Source organism: Mustela nivalis (assembly GCF_964662115.1).
Source record: "Mustela nivalis genome assembly, chromosome: 9".
Classification (NCBI taxonomy): Eukaryota; Metazoa; Chordata; class Mammalia; order Carnivora; family Mustelidae; genus Mustela; species Mustela nivalis.
Genome location: NC_139028.1, coordinates 117,563,669 through 117,585,955, shown reverse-complemented (window position 1 = coordinate 117,585,955; position 22,287 = coordinate 117,563,669). Strand labels below are relative to the sequence as shown.

At 60.5% G+C, this 22,287-nt stretch overlaps 2 protein-coding genes across 8 annotated transcripts in view; one reads left to right on the top strand and one right to left on the bottom strand.

Annotated features, from left to right (window-relative positions):
- The window catches only part of NADSYN1 (NAD synthetase 1), a 33,279-nt gene extending 29,166 nt beyond the window's left edge, over nucleotides 1-4,113 (bottom strand). For 3 of the 5 annotated variants that reach the window (XR_014316381.1, XM_082749169.1, XM_082749170.1), the window contains exons 1-2: nucleotides 3,935-4,113; nucleotides 1,996-2,056 (exon numbers count right to left, since the gene is read on the bottom strand). Coding sequence is in view for 2 of the 5 variants with exons in the window: in XM_082749169.1 (XP_082605295.1) it covers nucleotides 1,996-2,056; nucleotides 3,935-4,019 (146 nt within the window). In the remaining 3 variants the exon portion in view is untranslated. The remainder of the gene's footprint in view (nucleotides 1-1,995; nucleotides 2,057-3,934) is intronic. The other 2 variants (XM_082749172.1, XM_082749171.1) reach the window with 2 other exon arrangements.
- A 75-nt stretch (nucleotides 4,114-4,188) lies between these two features.
- DHCR7 (7-dehydrocholesterol reductase) lies at nucleotides 4,189-21,635 on the top strand. Of its 3 annotated transcripts, none has more exons than XM_082749228.1 (9): nucleotides 4,189-4,494; nucleotides 10,125-10,254; nucleotides 12,959-13,062; nucleotides 13,602-13,824; nucleotides 15,147-15,237; nucleotides 15,996-16,209; nucleotides 17,756-17,960; nucleotides 18,581-18,712; nucleotides 20,328-21,635. In XM_082749228.1, the coding sequence occupies exons 3-9, from the start codon at nucleotides 12,965-12,967 to the stop codon at nucleotides 20,790-20,792; spliced, it is 1,428 nt and encodes a 475-aa protein (XP_082605354.1). In that variant the 5' UTR covers nucleotides 4,189-4,494; nucleotides 10,125-10,254; nucleotides 12,959-12,964; the 3' UTR covers nucleotides 20,793-21,635. The 3 variants fall into 3 exon arrangements, with proteins under 3 accessions (XP_082605354.1, XP_082605353.1, XP_082605355.1); XM_082749227.1 differs by lacking the exon at nucleotides 4,189-4,494 and adding an exon at nucleotides 6,057-6,161; XM_082749229.1 differs by lacking the exon at nucleotides 4,189-4,494 and adding an exon at nucleotides 6,057-6,161 and having other exon boundaries at nucleotides 13,602-14,655.
- The last annotated feature ends 652 nt before the right edge of the window (nucleotides 21,636-22,287 follow it).

Sequence of the window (22,287 nt, the reverse complement as noted above, 5' to 3'; positions counted from 1 at the left end):
GGATCTAAGGAGAAGAGGACCCTGAAGGACTTGGGCAGGTCTGAATCCGACAGGGGGACAGGACAGGGACAGGGCACGGGAAGACGGAGACGGGAGGCACGCGGCCGCAGGACCAGGGACTGGGAGTGACCGCCACACGAGACAGGACGGGCCCTCCCCTGGAGCTTCTGGAGGAAGCAGGGCCTGTCGACACCCTGATTTGGGGCTTCTGGCCTCCAGAACCAGCTGCCCGAAGTCACCCCGCCTGTGGGACTGTTTCCTGCAGCCCCAGGAAACTCAGAGCTCCAAGATGTCATGAAACGTGAAGACAGGCTTGTGGGTGGGCTCCTGGCACGGGAGTGCCGGGAAGAAAGCAGAGAGCGTCGGGAAACGACTTCCAAATCTTCAGAAACGTGGCCTTCCTCCTGTGCAGCGGCTTGGGAGCCATGACGCAGGCGCCGAGCAAAGCTTGTGCAGGCGGACGCAGACCTCCACAAGCGGGCATTTGCATGTTTAACGTCTAGAAGGCAGGCCTCTCGGCCTTGGGTTCTGAGAAGGAAAGTCCAGGTTCTCAGAGGAAAACGAGATCCCGGAGACGCCCCCGGGAGGGCTCAAGACCTGCGCTGGCCTGTCCTCTCCTGGGCACAGTCCTGTTCCGGGGGTCTCGTGCCCTGGTGGCACCCGCGCCACATGGGGGGACCGGACAGTAACGCATGCCGAACGTGCAGCCGTCAGCGGGCCCCTTGCCCCTGGGGCTGGCCGACAGCTGGAGGGGCATTTTGTAACGGGGGCTGTAAGGGCCCCCCGCCCAGTTTAGGCAGCAATTTTCTGTCCGCAAAGTCTACCAAACTGGCCCAAAGAACACAGCCTTTCTGGCAAAGGACCTCTAGGTCCGCAAGTCAGACTGTCCCAGTGGCACCGGCCCCTCACTGCCCTTCCAAGTGCCCCTTTTGGGGCAGGAGCTGAAGCCCTGACCACCAGGGTCAGGAAGTGGGCGAGCTCTGGGAACGGGCTGGGCTCCCCTCCTGCCCCGGCTTCCTCTCTGCAAACTGATGCAAATGATAAAGGGGGGCCTGAGGGGGCTAAAAATGACAGGATACCACCATACCGTCCTGGGATCCATCTTTTAAAATGACAGGTCCAGGTTTGGGGGCCAGGCGTGGGGAGAGCACAGGACTAAGAAAGGGGCAAGGACCTAACCTGGAAGCGTCTGGGCCACGATAAGTCTGGGGGACGGGGCTATTGAGGGCAGGCCTGCAGTGGGAAGAACAGACAAAATATAAAGACAGAGCCAGGACCCCGGGGGTAGAGGTCACATAGACACACCGGGACCCCAGGGCCCGAGGAGCGTCTTGAAAGCCACGTTAAGTGAGGGTACAAAAGCCCTTGGCTACTATGGGAGACACAGCCCGAGCTGAAGCCGGGTTCCAAGCACAGAAGTCCAGCTCACGACGAGGATAGGAGTGGCCTTAAGGACAGATACAAAGACACTGGCAAAGAAACACTGTTTACACGAAGCCCAGAAACCGAGGTGGGGTCATGGCCCGAGGAGGGACTTCCGATCCCACGAATGGCCAGGACTTGTGCATGTGGGAACCCAGAGGGCTGCGGACATCTGTCACAAAACCACAGTAGTTCGTAAGACACTTAAACGGGACGACCGCTTGCTTATTTCTGAATAAGGGACAAGGAGGACCCAGCTTCCCGATCGCTGCGAGAAGGCAGAGTGGAAATGACCACTCACACTCGCAGTGGAGAGATGCCGAGACCAGGAAGCGACGTGTGCTGACGGCCACACGCGAAAGGGAGGGCCTGGGAAGGGTGGTGGGCTCGGCCATCAGCCCAGCTGCCGCACTCCAGGCGACCAGCAGGCCCACTCACCAGCTTCCGACGCCCCTCGGCAGGCCCGCACAGCCGCACCTCTCTGTGCCACCCCCTCCGCTGCGTTTCTGCCGCAGGGAGCTGATGCCGGTCCCTCCACCTCCCTGCCCTGTGGGGTGCGTGTTCAGGCCTCACCATATTTCCAGTTCCGGTCCCAGCCTGTATCTTGCTCCTTTGCATTTGGCAATTTCTATACCTGAGCAAGAGAGAGAGAAGTTTCAGTGCTTACACCGTGGCCGGAGGCAGACGAGACACTGCTGCTGCTGCATCAGGTGGGATAAAAACCAGACCACGAACCGGGAACTGGAGCACTCAGCGATCTCCCGGACCCCGCCCCACGCGGTCCAGGAGCGGCTGTCCCACAGAACCTGCTTACACCGGCAGGACACAGGGCCCGCAGGACTGACCCTTAGCCTGGGGGAGGAGGAAGCCGCACCCTCGTCGCTCATTAACGGGCAGGTGTGGAAGACGGAGTGCAGTGAGAGGGCGGGATTAGAAGGACCGCGGCCTCCAGCGGCACCACCGGGTACCAGCAACCTCTGGTTTGAGACAGCAGGCCCAGTGCCCACCTGCCGGGAAAAGGCCACCGGAACTGAGACTCGGCTCTGGCCGCTGACCACCTCGCTCCAACGACTGCTCTGTGCTCAGGAGATGAAAGCAGGTTAAGGTTGAAGGTCTAGGGCACGTTGCTGAAAAGATGGCCTCGTGTGCACCTCCTGTTCTTACTGCTCTTAGGAAACCCTCTTGCAAGGAGTGGCTCTGAGCAGACGGGCTGGCGTGAGCACACCTGTGGGGCTGCCCAGGACAGCCCCGCTCCGGCTGTAGGTATGAGTAGTTGGACCTTCTCCACTCACAGATGAGCTGGTGCCAAGGCTCCCATATGGGGACCCTCGCAACAACCACACCCTAGTCTCTAAGCTCCCAGGCTCGTCCCTTACTCTGCTCTGCTCCTGGGGCCGGCTTCTCCCGCAGTCTACCCATTGGGATGGTCTCCAGGCACCTGACACAGGAACAGCACTCCTGCCTGTCTTGAAATCTGACTTGCTTCAAGCTCACGTGCTCCTCGCTTGCTGACCTAAGTCCCTGGATGTGCCGCAGAACCAACCTGCTGTCCTTGAGATCATCAGACCACTGGCCTCCCAGGGTGAGGGACCTGGCTCTCCCACATGATGCACCCCGATCGCATTCAAGAGCAGCTCAGGGGGTGTGGGGATGCCAGTGAGTCCATTCAGGGTCACGGCCGCATCCGACTGCCGCCTGGGCACCTGCTCCTCCCACATACAGCCCCCCTCCCTCTTCCAGAACCTTCCCCTTTGAAACCCTCGGGCTCCCCTGGACAGGGGTTAGATGGCCTTTGACATGTTAGTCCACCATCTTCCTCGGCTGCCTGGTTCCTGAATAAAGCAACTTTCTCCCTAACCCACCCCCCATCACTGTTGCTGAGTGTGGATGGCAAGCTGCCGGGCCTGAGTTGGGAACCAGTTCTCTGGTTACAAAACCATGTTTCCTGGGACACTTCTTCACAACATCCTCCTCGCTGGTGGTTGGCCACGCTCTCCCCTTAAAGCCTCTAAACATGGGCAACTTAGCATCTGTGGGCAGCTGGGCCCTGGCTGAGCCACACCGGACCCCAGAGGTGGGAAGACAGGTAAGCCTCAGCCTCTCATCGCCGTCCCTACCTCTGCAGCCAGACTTTCCCTACCACGAGTGTACAACAGGGGTCCCCCCAGGCCCCGTAAACCACCCCCAATTCAGGAGGGGCCCGCGAGGGGGTTGGTCATTATGCATCATCTCATCTGCCCGCAGGGGGGCTGCGACCTTCCAAAGAGCAGGGACGTGTGTGCATCGCAAGCAAGCAGGGGCCGGCCTGGACCTCGGCCCGCCCCCACCCCGTGACCCCGCCACCCTTCCCGCCCCTGCCCCACCCCGTCCCTCCGCTCCCCCAGCACCTGTGCCGCCGCACCCCGTCCCCCCTCGCACCTGTCCCGCCCCGGATCGCCGCTCCCCTACCCCGGACACACACCCCCACGCTACCCTGTCCTCCCACTCCCCCACCCCGCCGCCCCAGACTTACTCTTTAAAATCCTCTGCAAATTGCCCTCGAAGTCCAGGGCCCATTGGTTGAGCGCGCAGGTGGCCACGGTCACCTTCCGGCCCATCCTGACAGCAGCGGCTCTTCCGGGTCGCCCCGCGGGTCTGGCCGGCGGTGGACAGCCCAGCCGCGGCGACAGACCCCGCCCACGCCCCGCCCCGCGCGCGGAGCTCGCGGCCGCGCCTGCGCAGGAGGGAGGCCCGGCCCCCCGCCCCTCCGCGAGCGCCGTCCCCGGAGCCCGCCGCGCCGCCCTCTGCTGTGCGCCCCGCCTGCGCCCGAGCGGCCCCCGGGGTGCCTGGGCAGCCGGGCTGCTTCCCTCGTCGTGTGAGACACGTTCGCAGCGGCCGCCGCGCGGGGGGACGAGAGCCCCAGCTCGCCGCTCGCGCCCGGGGGCTTCTGCGCGGGGGGCGGCCCGGGCCAGCACCGCGCATGCGCTCAGCGGTCAGCGGTCAGCGGTCCGCGGCGCCCGCTCGGTGCCGCGGCTCTTGCCCGGAGCGCTGGGGACGAGCCGCTGCGCAAGTTTTCCCATGTCCTTAACCCAGGTCGGCCGTCAGCGCGTGTAGGGTGGGGTCCGGTTTCCCGTGTGGGTTCCTCTGCCCGCCGCGGGCCGGACAGTCCGTCCTGTGCTCCCGACCTGCGGTGCTGCCGCTGCCACACGCACTTCCACACCTGAGATGCAGCCCCCGTGTCTAAAGCACCGCTGTCCGTGGCGGACGCTGGGAAGGGAAGGGAGGCGGGCGGGCCCTGCTCCCGACGGAGGCTGCGGGGCCCTGGCCCGGGTGCGGCGCGGCTTCCAGACCGGGCCAGCTTGTAACGAACGGCTGTGCAGGATAGCGGGGGGAGATGCGGGAAACGGACAGCGGACGATAGGTTAGATCGTGGCGTTGCGCTGATGCAGAATGTCCACAGCGGGATGTGTTTTGTTTTGGTAACGTCAGAAGGGGCTGCCGAAGAATTTAGGAAGAAGACCTCACCCGCAGCTCACTAATGGTTCAGGGAACAACAGTGGGGGGTGGACACAGAGCGGGAGAGAAAGAAATTAAAGGTGGCAAACTTGGCAGCTGCTGACTCTAGGTGTGTGTGTGCTCTCTTAGTGCGGATCCAACTGGCTGGGATGTTTGACATTTAAAAAAATAGAAAGCTGCAGGGGGGAATGTCTGTGAGGGACACAGAGCTGTGCCAGCCAGATCCCTGTGCAAACAAGAACTTTGTCCGAACGCGGGGAGTGGGGCCAGCAGACACCTCCAGTGGCCCTCCCCTCCATGGCCTGCTCGGTTGGCACTGCCCAAGGTCAGGCCCCTGCCCGGGTGGCGCTGTCTAGCGGCTGATCTCCGTAGGTAGGAGTATGTATGCGCCTTGGGCATCCCTGGCAAGCGGGACGACTGTCGTGGGTTGTTATCACCGGATCTGGCCCACGCTTGCCTGGCAGTTCAACCTCTCCCTCTTCCAGCGCCGCTGCTCCTTTCCCTCTCATTCCGCACGGCGGGGCCCTCACCCGAAACTCCATCTCCCTCACTTCTGGGGGAAGCAGGCCTCCGTGCGGCGCGGCTTCCTGACCGGGCCCGGCTTGTAACGAACGGCTCCCAGCAGGGCCCTCCCTGACACCCCCAGGTCAAACCGCTACTCACGCGCTCACCCTCTCCCACCCTGCCCGCTTCAGTCTTCTGCGCAGCACCTTCACCATCTGAGCCTGATTGATTATTGCTTATTGATTACTGCTCCCCTCCCCCGCCCCTAACAGACCCGACCCCTGGGAGCAGGGACGTTGTCCGTTCTGGGGTTGCTGTGCACCCGGCGCCGGACACATCAGACGCTCAGCAAGGGGCTGCTGCGCGCCTCGGAAGCCGCACCTGCGGAACGAGGGAAGGGGCGCAGCGGGGGCAGCTCGCCGGCGGCCACGGGGCGGGGGCAGCAGGCGTGCGGGGTCGCTCCCGCAGCGCCCATCCGCGGGGCGGGCCCTCGCGGTCGGTCTCGCGCCCCAGCCCAGCGCAGTGGCGGGGTTGGTGGCCCGGAGTCAGCTCAGGGGGTGGGGCGAGGCGCGCGGCCAATCGCGGGGCGCAGGGGTGCCGGCCGCGCAGGGCCCGCCGCCGATTGGTCGTCTGTCGCCTCACGTCATTCTGGGGCGGGGCCTCGGGGCGGCCCCTCTAGGTGCGGGGTTGGCGGCGGGCCTGGAGTCAGAGACCCGGTGGCTGCGGCGTCGCACGCACAGGTGAGCGGGTGCGGTGCGCGCGGGGGGCGGGGGCGCCCGGGGGAGCGGGCGGGGGTGGTCTCCTCCCAGAAGCCTGGTCTGAGGGCCGCGTGCCCTCCTGGGCCCACCTGAGCCCTCCCGCAGCTCCGGGGACGGGAAGGAGCCGGGCCCCGCGGGCGCCACGCCCGGTGCCCGGACTTGAGACCCGGCCGCGAGGAACCGGGCTGCTCGGCGCCACGGGAAAGACCTTTCGTGTCCTCTGGGAGGAGCAGACGATGCCCCTTGTTGCTGAGCGCGGTTTGGCTCGTTCCTTTTGAACAAAATGTGGAGAATCGTGTGTATTTTCTCCAAAAGCATGTGTGGGTAGCTGGGGAGGGGAGCCGGGCAGGAGGTCCGCAAAGAAGGAAGAAGAGAGAAGAGCGCGGTTCTTGTCATCAGCGGACCGCTCCCGTCCTGGTTGTGATGGTGACAGCTGGGCCCTCTGGGGGCTGCGCCAAGGTCCGGTCGCTGGGAAGCATCTCTGGGAACCTGTGGGGGGCCTGGCTTGGGAATCTGGGAATCCACGGGTCACCGGGACAGAAGCACACAGATGAGCCAAATCGCAGGGGAGATGAGGAAGAGGGACATGAACACCAGAATCCGGTCCGGGTGGGCAGCTGCTCTCCTGGCTGTGAAGACGTCGGAGAAGACCTCCTGTAGGAGTTTATCCCGGGACATAGGCAGGGGCAAGAACGCTATTAAGGACTCGCTGTTTATACTTGCAAACCCCGGAAACAACCAATGACTGTCAGTGAGAAGATCGGATAAATCATGACACACGCTTTACGGCAACCGGTAAAACCAATGAGCTCGGCGTGGAAAAGGGGTCCCTGGCGTGTCCCAGCCCAAGGGGCAGGAGGGAGATAGTCCGTCGTTAAGAAGACGGCTTGAAAAGCCATCCACCCAAACCTTAGGGATGCAAATACAGGTGTTCTTTTCCTATTTTCCAGGAAACAGACTTATGTAATAAAATAATTGAGCAACAACAAGAAGAGTGTTTAAGTAGCTCTTGGAGTCCCAAGAGCCACAATTCTGGGAACGTTTGTGGCTGTAATGGGGGTCTGGGAGGTCACCTGTGCATTCCTCCTCCATTCCCAAGGCGCGGTGGGACTGATCTTCGGGCTGATTCTTGGTTGACCTGCAGGTGCTCTACAACCCAGCCCCACCCGCTGACCCTGGGCCTTCTGCAGTGGCCACTCCCTCAATTCACACATGCAGTTCACAAGCCTCATTTCCAAACGCAGGGGCTCCTTTGGAGATGTGTGGCCCTTCCAAGGTCTTGGTGCTGGGAAGCTCCGGCCTGGCTTGCCTTGAGAGGACTGAGGGCCCAGCGGGGGCCCAGGAGAGCTGCTCCTGGGACGGTTTCCGAGGGCTTCCGAAGTAGGCATGTGCCCTGGGTGGAAAGAAATACCCAGAGACGCTGAGCCCTGATTCTAAGGGTAAGCCACGGCTTCGACCATGGCTCCAGGCTTCTGCTCTCCAAAACCTACAAACATGCTCACTGTAATGCAAGTTTAGAAGTCAAAGGTAGAGGTCCTTTCCTTGTTCCTCCAGTCCACGCCCAGGAGACTTTACCCTCCATCCGCACAGGCCTGAGTGAGCAGAGAACGCCAACCTCCTCGTCTGTAAGATGCACGTCCTGATGCCAGCCCTCTGGGGTCGGTGCAAGAAACCAGTAGGATATTGGACGCTTGGAACTATGGAGATGCTTAGTGAACGTAAAGTGTCTGTAAAGGCTGAATCGTTCAGGGATGGCCCCAACAGTCCCTTGTGTTCTAATATCTTGCAATCCCCACATCAAGGTCTGGAGCCTGATTCCCTTCCCCTTGGAAGGAGGTGGACTCGGGACTCCCTGTAACAGACACAATGTGCTGGAAGTGTTGTCGGGTGTCTTCTCGGACCCTCAGAAGGGACGGTACAACTCTGCCAGAGCCCCTGCTGGTTCCCGGAGCCTCTTCCCATGGCGCCAAGCCCCCAGGCGGTGAGGGCACCCCACTGGCCACACGGGGAGACCATGTGAAGACAGGCGTTCCGGTATACCCCATCTGCCCCCAGTCTCCCCAGATCCCTGACCACAGAAGCCGTGAGAAAGGAGGAAAGAAGCCACCAGGTAGCAGCATGGTCAGGTACGAGGGTAGCCAGAATGCCCTGGGGCTGGCTTTAGGGACACGTGGCTGTTTGAGCTCTGCTGACCTGAAGCTCACGTGCCCTGATCGCCGGCATGAGCCCAGCCGAGCCCTCCTGAGGCCTGAGGGCGCTGAGAATCATTTTGGCCGGAGCTGGCTCTCTTTTAGGTGAATTCTGATGGGGTCAGGGAGGGCTCTGTGCCCTTGGTGCCATGACCTCGTGTCCTTGAGCACCCGGGTGACCTCTGCGTGTGGGTGAGGAAGCTGAGGCCTAGCACGGGGTCCCACTACTTGGGTTCCAAGTGGGCGTCAGGAATTGGCCCCGGTGAGAACTCAGAGCCTTGATGGTGACCTTGGGCCTCCAGGACGTTCCTGGTGCCAGCTCCCTGACGTCTCTGCCATGTTCCTGGACGTCTAGTGCCTCCCCAAACTTCTACACTTTCAAGTTGCCAAAAAGCAGCCATGGGGCATATGCCACCTGTTGTGGTGGTCTCAGCCTGTAGATAGCGATCCTGTGGGCTGGGAATGCCTGACGCACCCTCCTGGGCTCGTATTACGGGGGCAGGCCCCTCCCACTCCCCCAGTTTCCCTCCCAGGGTCATCATGGCTGGCCCGACCCTAGTGGGCCTCAGGATCGCAGGACACACCTCAGCAACAATCCTGGAGCTCCAACGTGCAAGGTTTATTCCTCACAGGTCCTGGGGGGCACACAGAACGCTCAGAGCCACAGTAAGGTCATGGGAGAGAGGGAGGAGGTGCGGGCCTGGGGCTCTGCCTTCGGGGGGTCAGGTGGGGGCCTGGGGTTCATGGATCCACTCTTTATTGGCCAGTTTAAAGCATGGGAGTGGGAATGAGGGCGTGAGAAGGGAGGTCCGGCCGTGGCCAGCTCTCTTGGTTACCTAGGGCTCTCTGAAAGGAGACTCGTGGGTAGGAGTGGCCTGGTTCCTTCTCTGGCTGTTTGGCTGGCGGTAGCTAGGTCCAGCAGCTGGCGGTTTGTTTATCTGGGATGGATGTCTTTGCCATGAACGCCTTGGCAATCGGAAGCTTAGGATCAGGCACTTGTACTATATAATCCTCTAACCCTCGGGGGCCATGTCCCTTTAGCTTTGCCCCATGGAACTCAGACCAGCCGAGGCTGCTGATCAGGCTGCCAGAAAGCCCCATGCCCTTACCTGGCTGGTCTTTATCCCTAGGTGTGGGACACTGACGCTCCTTCACCCAACTTTAGCCACAACTGCATGTCCTCACACATGTAGGCATTCATGACCCAAGAAACCTGGGAAGGTCACTGGGTGCCGTGAGTCTACAAAGAACCAGGCCCCAGAGCCAGACCACTCCTGTGTTCTGGCTCCTAGACTGTGCCAGTGGGATGTGCCAACTCCAGAGGGCTTGATTCGGGCTGGGGACACAAACAAGTTTCTAGAAATGTTTCAGGTGCATGCGTGGGTGCTTGGTGTATGTCTTCGAAGACAGTGCCTTTCTGTTGACTGGGGCTTGTCAGGTCTGTACCTGCCTGTGCTAAGGCTCATGGCCAAAGCGACGCCGCCATCGAGACATCCAGTCCATCCTGCCATTATCATTAAGTTCTTCCAGTTTGCCAGACGCTGTCTGTGCCAGGCAGAGAAGCCGGCTGGCAGTATGCCTTCCCTTTCCCCTCCCACATGGGACGTCTTCCACTTTGGAACCCCCAAGCACTGAGCTCGCGCGTCTCACTTGGTTCCAGCCGTGGGCCTCGAGTCAATGCCATTTAGGTCCTTATCTGCCTCAGTCCTGAAATGTCAGCTCCCTGAGTGTCTTCCTCATCTTTGTGTCCCCGCAGGACTTTGTTCAGTGGGTTGAGACGGATCAAGTGGGCCTTTGGAATCCAAGGAGACTAGAGATTGTAGAGTGGCCCATCCAAGAAGAAACACTTCCATTCGGCTGTGAAACGCTGGGACAGAACACTGGAGGTAAGCGTGTCTTATGTCTTAGCACCGTTGTTCGTGGGCACGGACAGTGACTTTTTAGCTTTGGAAAAGTAAAGACGGCTCGTACATCAATTGCCGTCTGTCAGTCTTGGGAATATATCAAAATACACCCTGAACACCTCCCTCTCCCCTGTTTCTGCCTACCTGGTTCCAAAGACAGAACTTACACATTTATTGCGAGTTTCGGTATAATGACAGAGGACACTCCTGGGTGAATGAACAATGTCCTCTCAAAATATTTATTTGGGCTTCTTTGAATCCGGAGAAGATACACTTTCCTTTTGGTGGCATTTTCTCATTGGCTTTTCCACACTTGGTTCGGAGCCTATCCGTTTCTGGCCCTTTCGCAGTGTTCTGCCGTGGTCAATGAACGTGCCTGCCACACACCAAGCTCTGTGTTCTGTTTCGGGGCTGTAGGGACGGCTGGTCCATAAGGAGCTCGTCATCCTGCCTTGGACATCATAGACAGACATTCTGTAAACTAACCTGTGAAAATTAAATCAAGCGATGTGGCTACAGTTCCCACATTGCAAATGAAAATGCCTTTTGTCCCTGAAAAATTTTTTAGTGAATGTATATTTGTATTAAAGTAAGTCATGTTCACATTTTTAAACAAGTTATTGGTTTTTAAGGCTTATATATAGAGTAAACAGTTCCCTGCTTCACCCCGTGGTCTCAGTTCCCAGAAGCAAATACTTTTCATTCTTTTAGTTACTTTGGTGTTGCTGGGTTTTGTTTTTTTTTTCCCCTTAAGATTTGTGTTGTTGTTTTACCTGCTTATTTTTTAAAAATCTGCTTTTGTCACTCTCAACTTTTACATATCCAGCAGTCAGTGTATACCCCAATATTACATTATTAGGACAAAATTGTTATTATTTACTGTTCAGCTAAGTAATGTACTACAATTACAGTTTGTTTGTTTTTTCCCTTGTATGATTTTTTATTGTTCGTGGAGTTAGTGGTTGCCTCACTTTTTCCATTCACTAAGGTTTCTTTCTTTCTTTTTTTCCCATTTACTAAGGTTTCTGTATATATTTCGCTATTTTTTTTCTGAATGCTCTAATAGAACTGTCAGACTATCAATAATTTTTCACACTCTAACGCAGTAGAATTCATCATTTCTATTCTCTCTCTTACTACAGCCATTCATTTAGTACCAGTGCGGACTGGTTATTGACCGGTGCACTGCCCAGTTCTCGTCCCCTTGTCTCTTCACTGGGCTTTCTTTCAGCAGCTCTCATGGATCCTGTGTTGTCTGGGAATAGAATGATAGTTCATCTGGGAATAGAATTCTAGGTTGCAAAACAGTTTCCCTCAGAGTTTTTAAAATTTTCCATCATTGTCTTCCAGAATCCAACTTGCTGCTAGTATGATTCTTTTTTTTTTTTTTTTAAGATTTTATTTATTTATTTGACAGAGAGATCACAAGTAGACAGAGATGCAGGCAGAGACAGGAGAGGAAGCAGGCTCCCTACAAAGCAGAGAGCCCAATGCGGGGCTCCATCCCAGGACCCTGGGATCATGACCTGAGCTGAAGGCAGAGGCTTTAACCCACTGAGCCCCCAGGCACCCCGCTGCTAGTATGATTCTTAACTCTGGATTTTTCTCTAAAAGTTTTTAAAATTGTGTTTTCTTATCCTTGATATTTTGAAAACCTCACAATTAGAACTTGTTCTGAAAGTGTAGGTGTCATTGCTTCCCCCAGAGACAAGTTCAGCTTTTCCACCCTTTCTGCTAGAGTGATGATTTTTTGATACACTGTGTCTACCACACTGTGTTTTAGGACTTGGTAGAGCAGTGACTAGGACACATGATTCCTGCCCTTGGGGAGCTTATATTCTAATGAAATATGTTCTTATATTCTGAGGACAGACAATAGACATGCACTGAAAGTTTTTAGAAAAGCATTCTACGTGGTGAGAAGAGTTACTAAGAAAATAAGGGTATCAGGGAGAGTGACTTGGCAGGGGCCGGGGGTGCAGGCCATGTAGATTAGCTGATTGGCTTGTTCAGTGGTTCGAGATGAATGGTTATAGAGGAGAAGGAAAATGAGAATGACAAACTTTATTGTGTTAGGATGACTAGAAAAAGTGCTGAAATATACGATGGCTCTGAAAAAAAAAAACAACCAGTGATAGGCATAGAAACCTTAGCACTTGAAAAAAGTTGGGCAATAATTAACTCCAGGAAAAATAAAAAGTCATACCGAGGGGGGGACATTTTGCAAAAGACCTGAATGAGACCTGCATAGCATGTTCTAAGCAGAAGTAACAGGTATCCTGAATGAAATGAACCATATTCAAGGATCATTAACGACCTCCTGCGTCGGGATTAGAAGGTATGAGAGAAAGTGGGGGGAGGGTAGGAGGCCGGAGCAGATCATAAGAGGTTTCTGAGACTCAGAAGGCCTGGTTCGCATGGTAAGGGGGCATTCTGCCTCCACCTGGAGACTGAACCAAGAGAAACAGGAGGGCCTGGTGGGAGCTTATTGCAGATTTCAGGCAGGATAGACTGAAGTACAATCCGTCGTCTCTTCCTCATCTGGAAGCTGCTGTTCGGGAGGAGGTGGTGGGCCGGTGAGTGAGAGCCAGGCCTGCCGCGTCTATGCGCGGTGGCAGATCGGGCGGGAGATGTGGTGGCTTCTCTTCAAGGGCCCATCTGAGCAGGCTACGCCTTCTTCCCTCAGGGCCCGATGGCTACAAAATCCCTCCATGATGGCCCCAAAACCAGGAGTCCGGGCGGCATCGCCCACAGCAGGGCCGCGACTCAAGGGCAGTGGGGCCGTGCCTGGTAAGGATCTTGCCAGTCTTCCCAGCTAGAAAGTAAAGTGAGGTCTTGGTGAGAGGTTGCCAGCCTCTGGGGTTTTGGGGGCCTATTAAACACAATTCTTATCATCAAGACTAATGACAGGTGAACCATTTTCCATTTTATAGAGTAAGGAATTGAAGAAGAAATGAAACACTGACTAGAGCAGGCGGGTCTTAGCTGTGTGGCTCCCCGTTGTCGCTGCTCTCCTTGGGCCAGAGAGAGTGTGGACTGGGCTGTGGGTGCCCAGAACTGGGAAGTTCTGGCCTTGTGGCTGAGAGGAGGCCTCCGGCTCTGGGCTTTCTAGGGGGGGCCCATGGGTCCGTTAGGCTCCCTGCAGCTCGCCGTAGAGCACGCGTGGAGTGGTTCTTCCAGGCGACGCGGGGGCCTCCCCGCTGACAGCGGACAGCTGGCCCTGAGCCCCGGCCGCTTTGAACAACTGGACCCGTACAGACGCACGGAGCCTCGTGTGCGAGGTCCTGGTCCAGGCGGCCCCGGTAAGCATCCGCCATCCACCGTTGCAGGGAGGCGGACTGCTTCTCGCTGGCGGGCGTTGTCTGTCTGCTGCTGTTCGCGCCCTTCCTCGTGTACTACTTCGTCCTGGCGTGTGACCAGTACAGCTGCTCTCTGACGGCCCCCGTGCTGGACGTCGCCACCGGGCACGCTCGGCTCTCGGACATCTGGGCCAGGACGCCATCCGTGACGAAGGAAGCAGCCCAGCTCTACATCCTGTGGGTCACGTTCCAGGTTAGCTCTCCCCGGCCACTGCCAGTGGGAAACGGCGGCTGCCGAGGGTCCCTCTTGCTGGGATGGCCATTCATCCGGGGACTGGAGCCTGACCTATTAGCGCTGTCCTCTCTAGAAGGCACCTGACGGCATCCTGGTGTCTGACCCACGTGCGGGGCGAGCCTCCCCGCTGTTCCACGCACAGCCCTGCAGACGCTGCCGCAGACGCTGCGGGAGGCCCGTGAGGCAGGGCCGGCCCAGGGAAGACCCGTGCACCACCCGGAGCTTTGCTGCCCCCAGAGGGATGCTCTCTGTTACAGGAGACCCCACTTGGCAAAGCCGGGGCCCGTGTTGCCAGCACGTGGCTGCACGCTCCTGGCCAAGGACGTCCTCAGCTCTGTTGTGACCCCGCTGGCGTTTGAAACCAGAACGAGTTCACGAGGACGGGGCCGTTTGCACACAGAACCCGGTGAACAGGCAGGGTCGTTCGTTATCTGAATCCAGGGAGACAGAGCCGGGAGAAGGCTCCCCCCGCACCTCAGGTTTCCTCCCTGGAAGAAGGCTCCCACCCTTAGTAGCTGTTCCTTCTCAGGGTCCCAGCTTCTGGGCTCCAGGGTCCCTCTCATTTCCTGTTCCTCAATTCCCTTGGGTGGAGAATGAGAAGGGACAGCACGAGTCACGATAGCTGAGGAGTAGAAACGTCAGGGGACGGGTGGCTAAAACAAAGCGCGCTCCGTCCCTGCGGCGGAACGTTGGGCAGCTGGGACAAGGGCTGAGGCCTCCCGTGTGCTCTGGCGGGACGGACCTTGGGAATTCGCGGAGTGAAGGAAGCCACGCCCGGAAGGCCACGTGGTACATGACGTTCATAGGAAGTGCCTGGAGTAGAAAACATAGAAAGTGGCTTAATGGTTGTCGGGGGCAGTGGGGGAGGGGAGAGGGAGTGGGGCTAATTGGGGGTGGGGCTCCCTCTGTGTGCGAGGGCTCTGTTGGGGGCTGGATGGTGGTAGCGGTGGCACAATCTTGTGAAAACGCGCAGTGACCCGGGAAGGGTCTAAAAGGGCAAAGTGCACGGCGCGTGAATCTCTCACTTTTTTAAACGGCCCCAGACACGGGAGTGGCAAGGACCCGTGGGCTCTCCCGGGGGAGCCTGCTCCTGGCCCTCAGAGTCCCACCAGGCCTGCGGCCAGGGCTCCCAGAGCCACAAGCTCCCCGGGCGGCCGACACGCGGGATTCCTGCCCCCCACGCGGTGCTGGTGCCTGAGTGATGTCCGTGAACAGAGGCAAGGTCGTGTGCAAGAGCCCGGCCCTCCCGGCGGGTCACACGCCTCCGCTCTCCGCTGCAGGTGCTTTTGTATGTGGCCCTTCCTGACTTCTGCCACAAGTTCCTGCCGGGCTACGTGGGAGGCGTCCAGGAGGGCGCCGTGACCCCCGCAGGTAACCCGAGCCCGCGCGCCTCCCTTCCCCGCTCCCTGCCTGGTCGCTTCACGGGGTCTGCCCTGCCCCGTGCTGCTTCCACCCCCGGGTGTGCGCCTGGACAGAATGAAAGTGAACTTTGCTCGGGCATCACCGCGGCCCCAGGCCCTGCTGGTGTCCGGGCAGCCCAGGGCCGAGCTGGCCTGGAGGCTGGAGATCACGTTCCCCAGTGACCAGGGGACGAGCGGCCCTTGACCCCACAGCGGCTGACATCACCGGGCTGCTGGAGCTTCTCCCCACGGAGAACGCCGCAGCAGCCGCTTGCATCCAGGCGGGAGGCCCGGGGGTGGGGGCGCTGCAGAGCTGCCCACGGTCACTAAGAAGCCAGGACGAGCCCCGCAGGTGGAACGGGCCCTGTCCCTGCCCGCAGGGGGCCCCCGGGTCAGTGGGACGGCTTCCCGACAGGTCGCTGGGGGGCGTCCTCACTCTAGCAGACGGCAGACTGGCGACCCGGCCTGTGCTTGGCCGAGGGGAGTCAGAACCAGAGGACCGGTCCGTACCCTTTGCCTCCTCCCGGGACCCCGAAAGCAGGAGCGGTTAACCTGGGGCAAACCACATCACCGTGCTATGGGCATTTTGACCTGGGGCCCAGGTTGGAGCAGGAGCGCCCAGCTTCCAGACTGCGGCCTGGGTGTCCCCAGAGAGGCCCGGAGCCGGCCGGGCCCAGGCCAGCTGTTTGGGCCAGGGGAACGATTCCTCCCTGTGCCCTCCCTCCGCAGGCGTGGTCAACAAGTATGAGATCAACGGCCTGCAGGCCTGGCTCATCACGCACCTTGTCTGGCTCGCGAACTCGCACTTCCTGTCCTGGTTCTCTCCCACCATCATCTTCGACAACTGGATACCGCTGCTGTGGTGCGCCAACGGCCTCGGCTACGCCGTGTCCACCTTCGCCATGATCAAGGGCTACTTCTTCCCCACCTGTGCCGAAGACTGGTACGCCCTTCGGCAGTGGCCAGGCCCTAAAGCGCAGCGTGGGTGCTTGTGTCCCTCGCCGGCCCTCTGCGGATCCGAGGACTGGGGATCCCGGGCGGGGGTGCCGGACGCGTCTTGTCTCATTCTGGGGAACTTCCTTTCTGGATGTCTGGGGGCTTCTCCGGCCTTAGGAAGAGTGCGGTGGAAGACACCATGTCCATCTTTGGCCGGGTCATGGCCTGTAGGGCCGCTGTGGGAGCAGGGAGGCGGGAAAGGCAGCCCACGGCCTCCATCTCTGGAATATGAGTGAGGCCTGAAATGACCTAGTGAGGGGTCCTGTTACCTCGGTGGCTTTCATGGAGGAGCTTCCCAGGGGCGGCCTGCCTGGTTGGTGCCTTCTCAGGGACGCTTTGCGGTGAATGGTCGTGCGCCCCCAGCCGGCCATGCCCTCGCGTAGCTCTCCATCCGTCGGCCTACCCGTCCTCCTGTCCACCCATCTACGGGGTCACCCCCCACCCTCAAACCCGCTCCCCCGTCCGTCCGTCTTTCCGTTCGACCCATCTCCCCCCCCCTCCCGGTCCGGTCCAGGCACCCCGCACCCCTGCACTGACCTTTCCACCCCATCTCTCCTTCCTGCCTCCCTCAGCCCCCGCAGCTGGTTGGGGTCCTCTAGAGGGGCGTGAGCCGTCCTGAATAAGGTCCTCGTGCTTGCACGCCCACGTTTTAGTGCCGGATGCGTTCAGAAGCCCGGGTCGAGACGACGTGTTTCCGTTAACGCTTGCTCTTGGGAAATATCTTTGGATGATGGTGCTTGGTGGCTTGTGTGGCAGTTGGGTAGTGGGGCGGCCTTCTGTGGCTCATGTGAGTCATTTTCCGTGCTTTATAATTAAGTCCCTGTCGTAGACTTTGTATGTTTTGCCTTTTTCGTACCTACTCTAGTTGAGGGAAGTGGACATGAAAAGGTGTTCCTCCCGAGCGCAGAAATCCGTGCGGCCACGGTTCTCCCTGAGGAAGGGCTCCACGTCCGTCATCTTGGCTGATTCTCGGGTCCCCTCTGGAGAGGGCTGTGGGGTCTGGCCCCGGGGGAAGGAGTGTCCAGCAAGGGTCCGCGGCGGCCCCTGGAGCCGGACCCCTGGCTCTGAGCACACAGCTTTCCTCACGCCTTACCCAGTCACGATTTATAATTTCACTCGTGTGTGGGGGCCGAGCCCCTCGCGAGTCACCTCCCATCTGCCCGGCCAACGACGCTCTTCGTGCTGCCGAGCCAGTCTGTGTCGCTCTCCTGGGCCATGCCTCGAGGCCACCGGGAGGAGGCTGGGAAGAGCTGGATGTTCAGGGAAGACCCCCACCCAGCCCGGGAGGCCGCAGGCAGCTCGGGTGCCTGTTTGTCTGGGTGACTGCCGAGCCGGAGCTGGGTGCCCAGGGAGAGCTGCGGCGGCCGTGGGAATCGGGGGGTCCCTGGCGTGCCGGCCACCGGCCCTCTGCCACTGAGGCCGCGGTGCCGCCCCCGCCCCCCCGGGTGAGGCGCACTCCCTGGCTGAACGGACGCACTGTTTCTGTTTTCAAGCAAATTCACAGGCAATTTCTTTTACAACTACATGATGGGCGTTGAGTTCAACCCCCGAATTGGGAAGTGGTTCGACTTTAAGCTGTTCTTCAACGGACGCCCTGGGATCGTGGCCTGGACCCTCATCAACCTGTCGTTCGCGGCCAAGCAACGGGAGCTGCACGGTCAGGTGACCAACGCCATGGTCCTGGTCAACGTCCTGCAGGTAGCTGGTCTGCGGCCGATGGGGGTGGGGCCAGCGGCGCCGGCGGGGCCGGGGAGACCTGGAGGCCAGACGGCTCCTGAGACAGCTGAGCCCGCTGTGTTTAGAAGGGAGCCGGTCCCCGACCCAGGCCTCCCTGGGGACTCATTTGGCCCAGGGCGTCTTTCCCGGGGCCCGCGCGTTAACCGCTCCTGCCGGCCTGTGCTCCTGACTGTGTTCACAGCTCGTGGTGTCTGAGGTGTTGGCCCCGCATGGTCCCCGCGGCTCTCAGGCAGGGACGAGGAGTGGGGATCCATCTGCTTGTCTCCCCATTGATGTAGAAGGACACCAGTCACTGGCTGTGACGCCGCACTGTGTCCCGGAGCCGCAGGGACAGTGGGCAGGGTCTGTGGAGCGCGGGCTCCTTCCCCATGGGCTGTCCCAGGCCTTCTGCCAGGAGCCCTCACTCTTCTCGGAACCCCACAGCCTGGGCGTCACCTCCTGAGGCTTTGCTGGGTACGGCGGAGCAGGTCACCAAGGAGCTCAGAGACACCCCTGGTGCCGCCTCCTCACGCACGACCGTCTGGTTTTCCTGCGGGCCCCACGGGTTCCCTGTGCCCATACGCGGCCCTCCTGTTCTGCAGGCCATCTACGTGCTGGACTTCTTCTGGAACGAAGCCTGGTACCTGAAGACCATCGACATCTGCCACGACCACTTCGGGTGGTACCTGGGCTGGGGGGACTGCGTGTGGCTGCCTTACCTGTACACCCTGCAGGTGAGGCCAGGGGGCCGCCCTCCGCGTGCAGGATGCGCCCCTACAGAGCACTTGGCCGGTTGGTCCCCAGGCGGGCCGTGGGTGCCCCCGGGAGACACAGCCGAGCACATGCTGAGCTTCGCACGCGGGGTGTGCCGGGGGGCCCTGGGGGCTGGGGATCGTGCTGTTTCCAGGAGGGAGGGGAGGCTCCATGGCTTAGTCAGCTGCGGCTCCGGGACAACAGCCGCTGTCCCCGGCCTGGAAGCTGATGCCTGGGATGCAGGGGCGGGCAGGCCGGGTCCTCCCAAGGCCTCTGTCCTCGTGTGCGGACGGCCGTGCTCTCCCTGGGTCCCCACAGGGTCGTCCCTCTGTGTGTGTCTGTGTCCTGATCCCCTCTTCCTATAAGGACCCCGGTCCCATGGGATCAGGGCTACCCTGGTGACCCCATGTTACCTTGATTGCCCTCTAAAGACCCCATCTCCAGATACAGATCCATTCTGGGGTCATGGGGGCACACGGCTCAGTATGGGACACTTAAAGAAAAAGAGGTCATGGGGTAGACTTTGGGTAAAAAGGAGTGATTTGCCTGAACTGGGTGGGTGGAGGGCGGTGCTTATGCTCATAGCAAATCGTAACGGTTGAAGGAGGGAGGTTTTCTTTCTCCGCTTTATCCCTTCAAGGCTTGGTGAGGGTCTGCAGGGCACCAGGCTCGTGCGGGAGATGAGAACAGAGGAGACATGCGTGGGCTGTGCCTCCGCGGGCTCCCGGCTGTAGGGAGAGCCCGGGAAACAGGCGACCTGGTGTGGGGTAGGAGGGTGCTGCGGGGGAGGGGGGGTAGTGGGAGTCCCGGCTCCCGAGAGGGGGCCCCGGAGGAGCCCCCACCTGCCTGGGTGGCTGGCAAACACCTCCAGATATAACCAAAGCCGGGCTGAGGGCAGAGTGGTGAGGCTGGGGGTGAGAACATTGCAGATAGACAGGTGGACAGACTCCTGCTAAGTCTTCTGGGTGAGAAAACTCCGGATGGGAGGACGACGGGACAGAGGGGGCGGCGCAGGAGGGGCTCAGAGTCCTCAGGAGAGCCCCGGCCCCACGGGGTTCACGTGTCGAGTGCCGACCTGGGGAGCACAGGGACCTGGGTTCACACCAGTTAGGGGAGGCGGCCTTGAGCACAAGCCCGGACATCTCTGGAAAACACGGGCAGCACCCCTCAGTCAGGACTGGGCAGAGCCACGGCAGCACCAGAGCTCGGTCCCCATGCTGCCGGCAGCTACAGGCCTCTCAGGTGCTCCGTTGGATGGGGGCGCCGGTGGGGGTGCAGCGGGGTCGGACTCCGGGCCGTGCTCCTTGTCCCCCTGTGGCACACAGGGTTGGGGGACAGCTGCTGGGGTCATAGCAGGTTCGCACCCCGGCCAAGCTCCTGTCTCCCCACGGCACACAGGGTGGGGGACAGCCGGTTGGGGCAGAGCGGGGTTGCACCCCAGCCGTGCTTCCCATCCCCCGCAGCACACAGAGTGGGGGGCAGCTGGTTGGGGCGGAGCAGGGTCAGACCCCAGGCCATGCCCCCATCTCCCTCAGGCACACGGGGGTGGGGGTGGAGCAGGGCCTCACCCCAGGCCATGCCTCCATCTCCCCGCAGGGCCTGTACCTGGTCTACCACCCAGTGCAGCTGTCCACCCCCTACGCCGCGGGCGTCCTGCTGCTCGGCCTGCTCGGCTACTACATCTTCCGGATGGCCAACCATCAGAAGGACCTGTTCCGCCGCACGGACGGCCGCTGCCTGATCTGGGGCAGGAAGCCCAAGGTCATCGAATGCGTGTACACGTCGGCCGACGGGCAGAAGCACCACAGCAAGCTGCTGGTGTCCGGCTTCTGGGGCGTGGCCCGCCACCTCAACTACACGGGCGACCTGATGGGCAGCCTGGCGTACTGCCTGGCCTGCGGCGGCGGCCACCTGCTGCCCTACTTCTACGTCGTCTACATGGCCATCCTGCTGACGCACCGCTGCCTCCGGGACGAGCACCGCTGCGCCAACAAATACGGCCGCGACTGGGAGCGCTACACTGCCGCCGTGCCCCACCGCCTGCTGCCCGGGGTCTTCTGAGCCCCGGCCCCCGGGAGAAGCCCCAGGGGGTGCGAAGAGCCCGTCAGCCGGCTCTGCTGGGGCCCCCGGGAGCCTCCGGGCCCTCGTCGGAAGTGGCGAGAGCCTCGTGCTCCGCGTGTCCTCCTCCCGCCCCAGGGGCGGCCCGAGGTTGGATGCCGACAGCCTGGGATGACCGCGTCTCTCCTGCGTTCGGGGCGCGAGCGGCCGCACTGCCCAGACGCACTGGTGTCCGTCACGGCACAGACCTCTCCCGCTCGCTGCCACTTATCCTCACAACGCGAGGGGGGACGTGGATGCGAGCGGAGCCGCCGGTAGCCGTTTCTTGACTTCCGGCTGCAGACGCGCTCTTCCTCTTTCTGACCTGCCCTGCCACGGCGGCCGGACCCCGCAGACATCTCTCCTGGGCTGCGAGCCTGCTGTTAAGCTTGAAGGACTCTGCACGGAAGAGGGGGCCCTCTTTCCGGTTTCAGTGACGCTGCATTCCCTGCTGCCCGCGGCGGCGGGGCTGCCGTGAGGAGACAGCCCGACCGTGGCTCCCGGTGTCCGACCCTGTGAGATCCAGCCGCCGGCCGGCCTGGGCCTGCCCACCCTCTGCAAGGGTTTCCTCCTGCTCGCCTGGTGACCACCCACCTTGACTCCGGCGGTCCAGCACACTTGTGCGCCCTCCGGGGGGCCATCTCCAACAAGGTCTAAATCCCAGCCTGGGGGAGGAGACGCCTCTCAACTGAATTTGTTTACACTGGGCATTTGCGCTCCACCCTAGGATTTTCTTGAAAGCTCTCTTTAAACATCACTGCCTTAGTAGATTTGATCATTCTTTATACTAAACCTTCCCTGTTTAAACTTCTGTGTGGTTTCTGTCTCCCGATCCGACCTGACGGTCCGTAAGGGTTCGGTTTCTGGTACACAGAAGGGGGGACCGAGACGCATTTGATGAGCTTCTGGACCCTACTTCAGAGCTGTGGGTGCTCCCCGGGGGGCATGGGGGGTTTGGGGGACTGGTGCCAGCCTTGCCCCGCCATCAGCCCTCTGGGGGAGCTTTTCTCGCACTGGGAGCAGGCGTCTGTTCTGTTCACCCGAGGAAGAAATCCCAGCCTGGCTGCCTGCACACAGCAGTGATCCGAGATGCCGGACCGCAGGTGCCTGCCTTGCCTTCCGCCTGGAGAAACTGGAAAGGAGGGAACGGGGCGGTGCCGGGCAGGGTCTCCCCTGCTTCCAGTAGGCACTGGCTGAACAGGCAGGTGACCTCCTGAACGGCGCAGGGGATGAGAGCACGGACCCCCCAGGCCGGCTTGCAGGGTGGTCTCCCACGCTGCTGCTGCCTCTGCCCATTCATTCCAGCCCCCAGGCTGACGGGGTCCCAGGCACAAGTCACATGACCGATGTGCACACCGGCCTGCCTGGGGAACCACTGTCCTGGTGGGCCCTGCGAGGGGTGGACCCCGCCTTCTCTCAAGCAGGCAGAGAACTCGTTTCAGTGAGGCCGGAAGTGCTG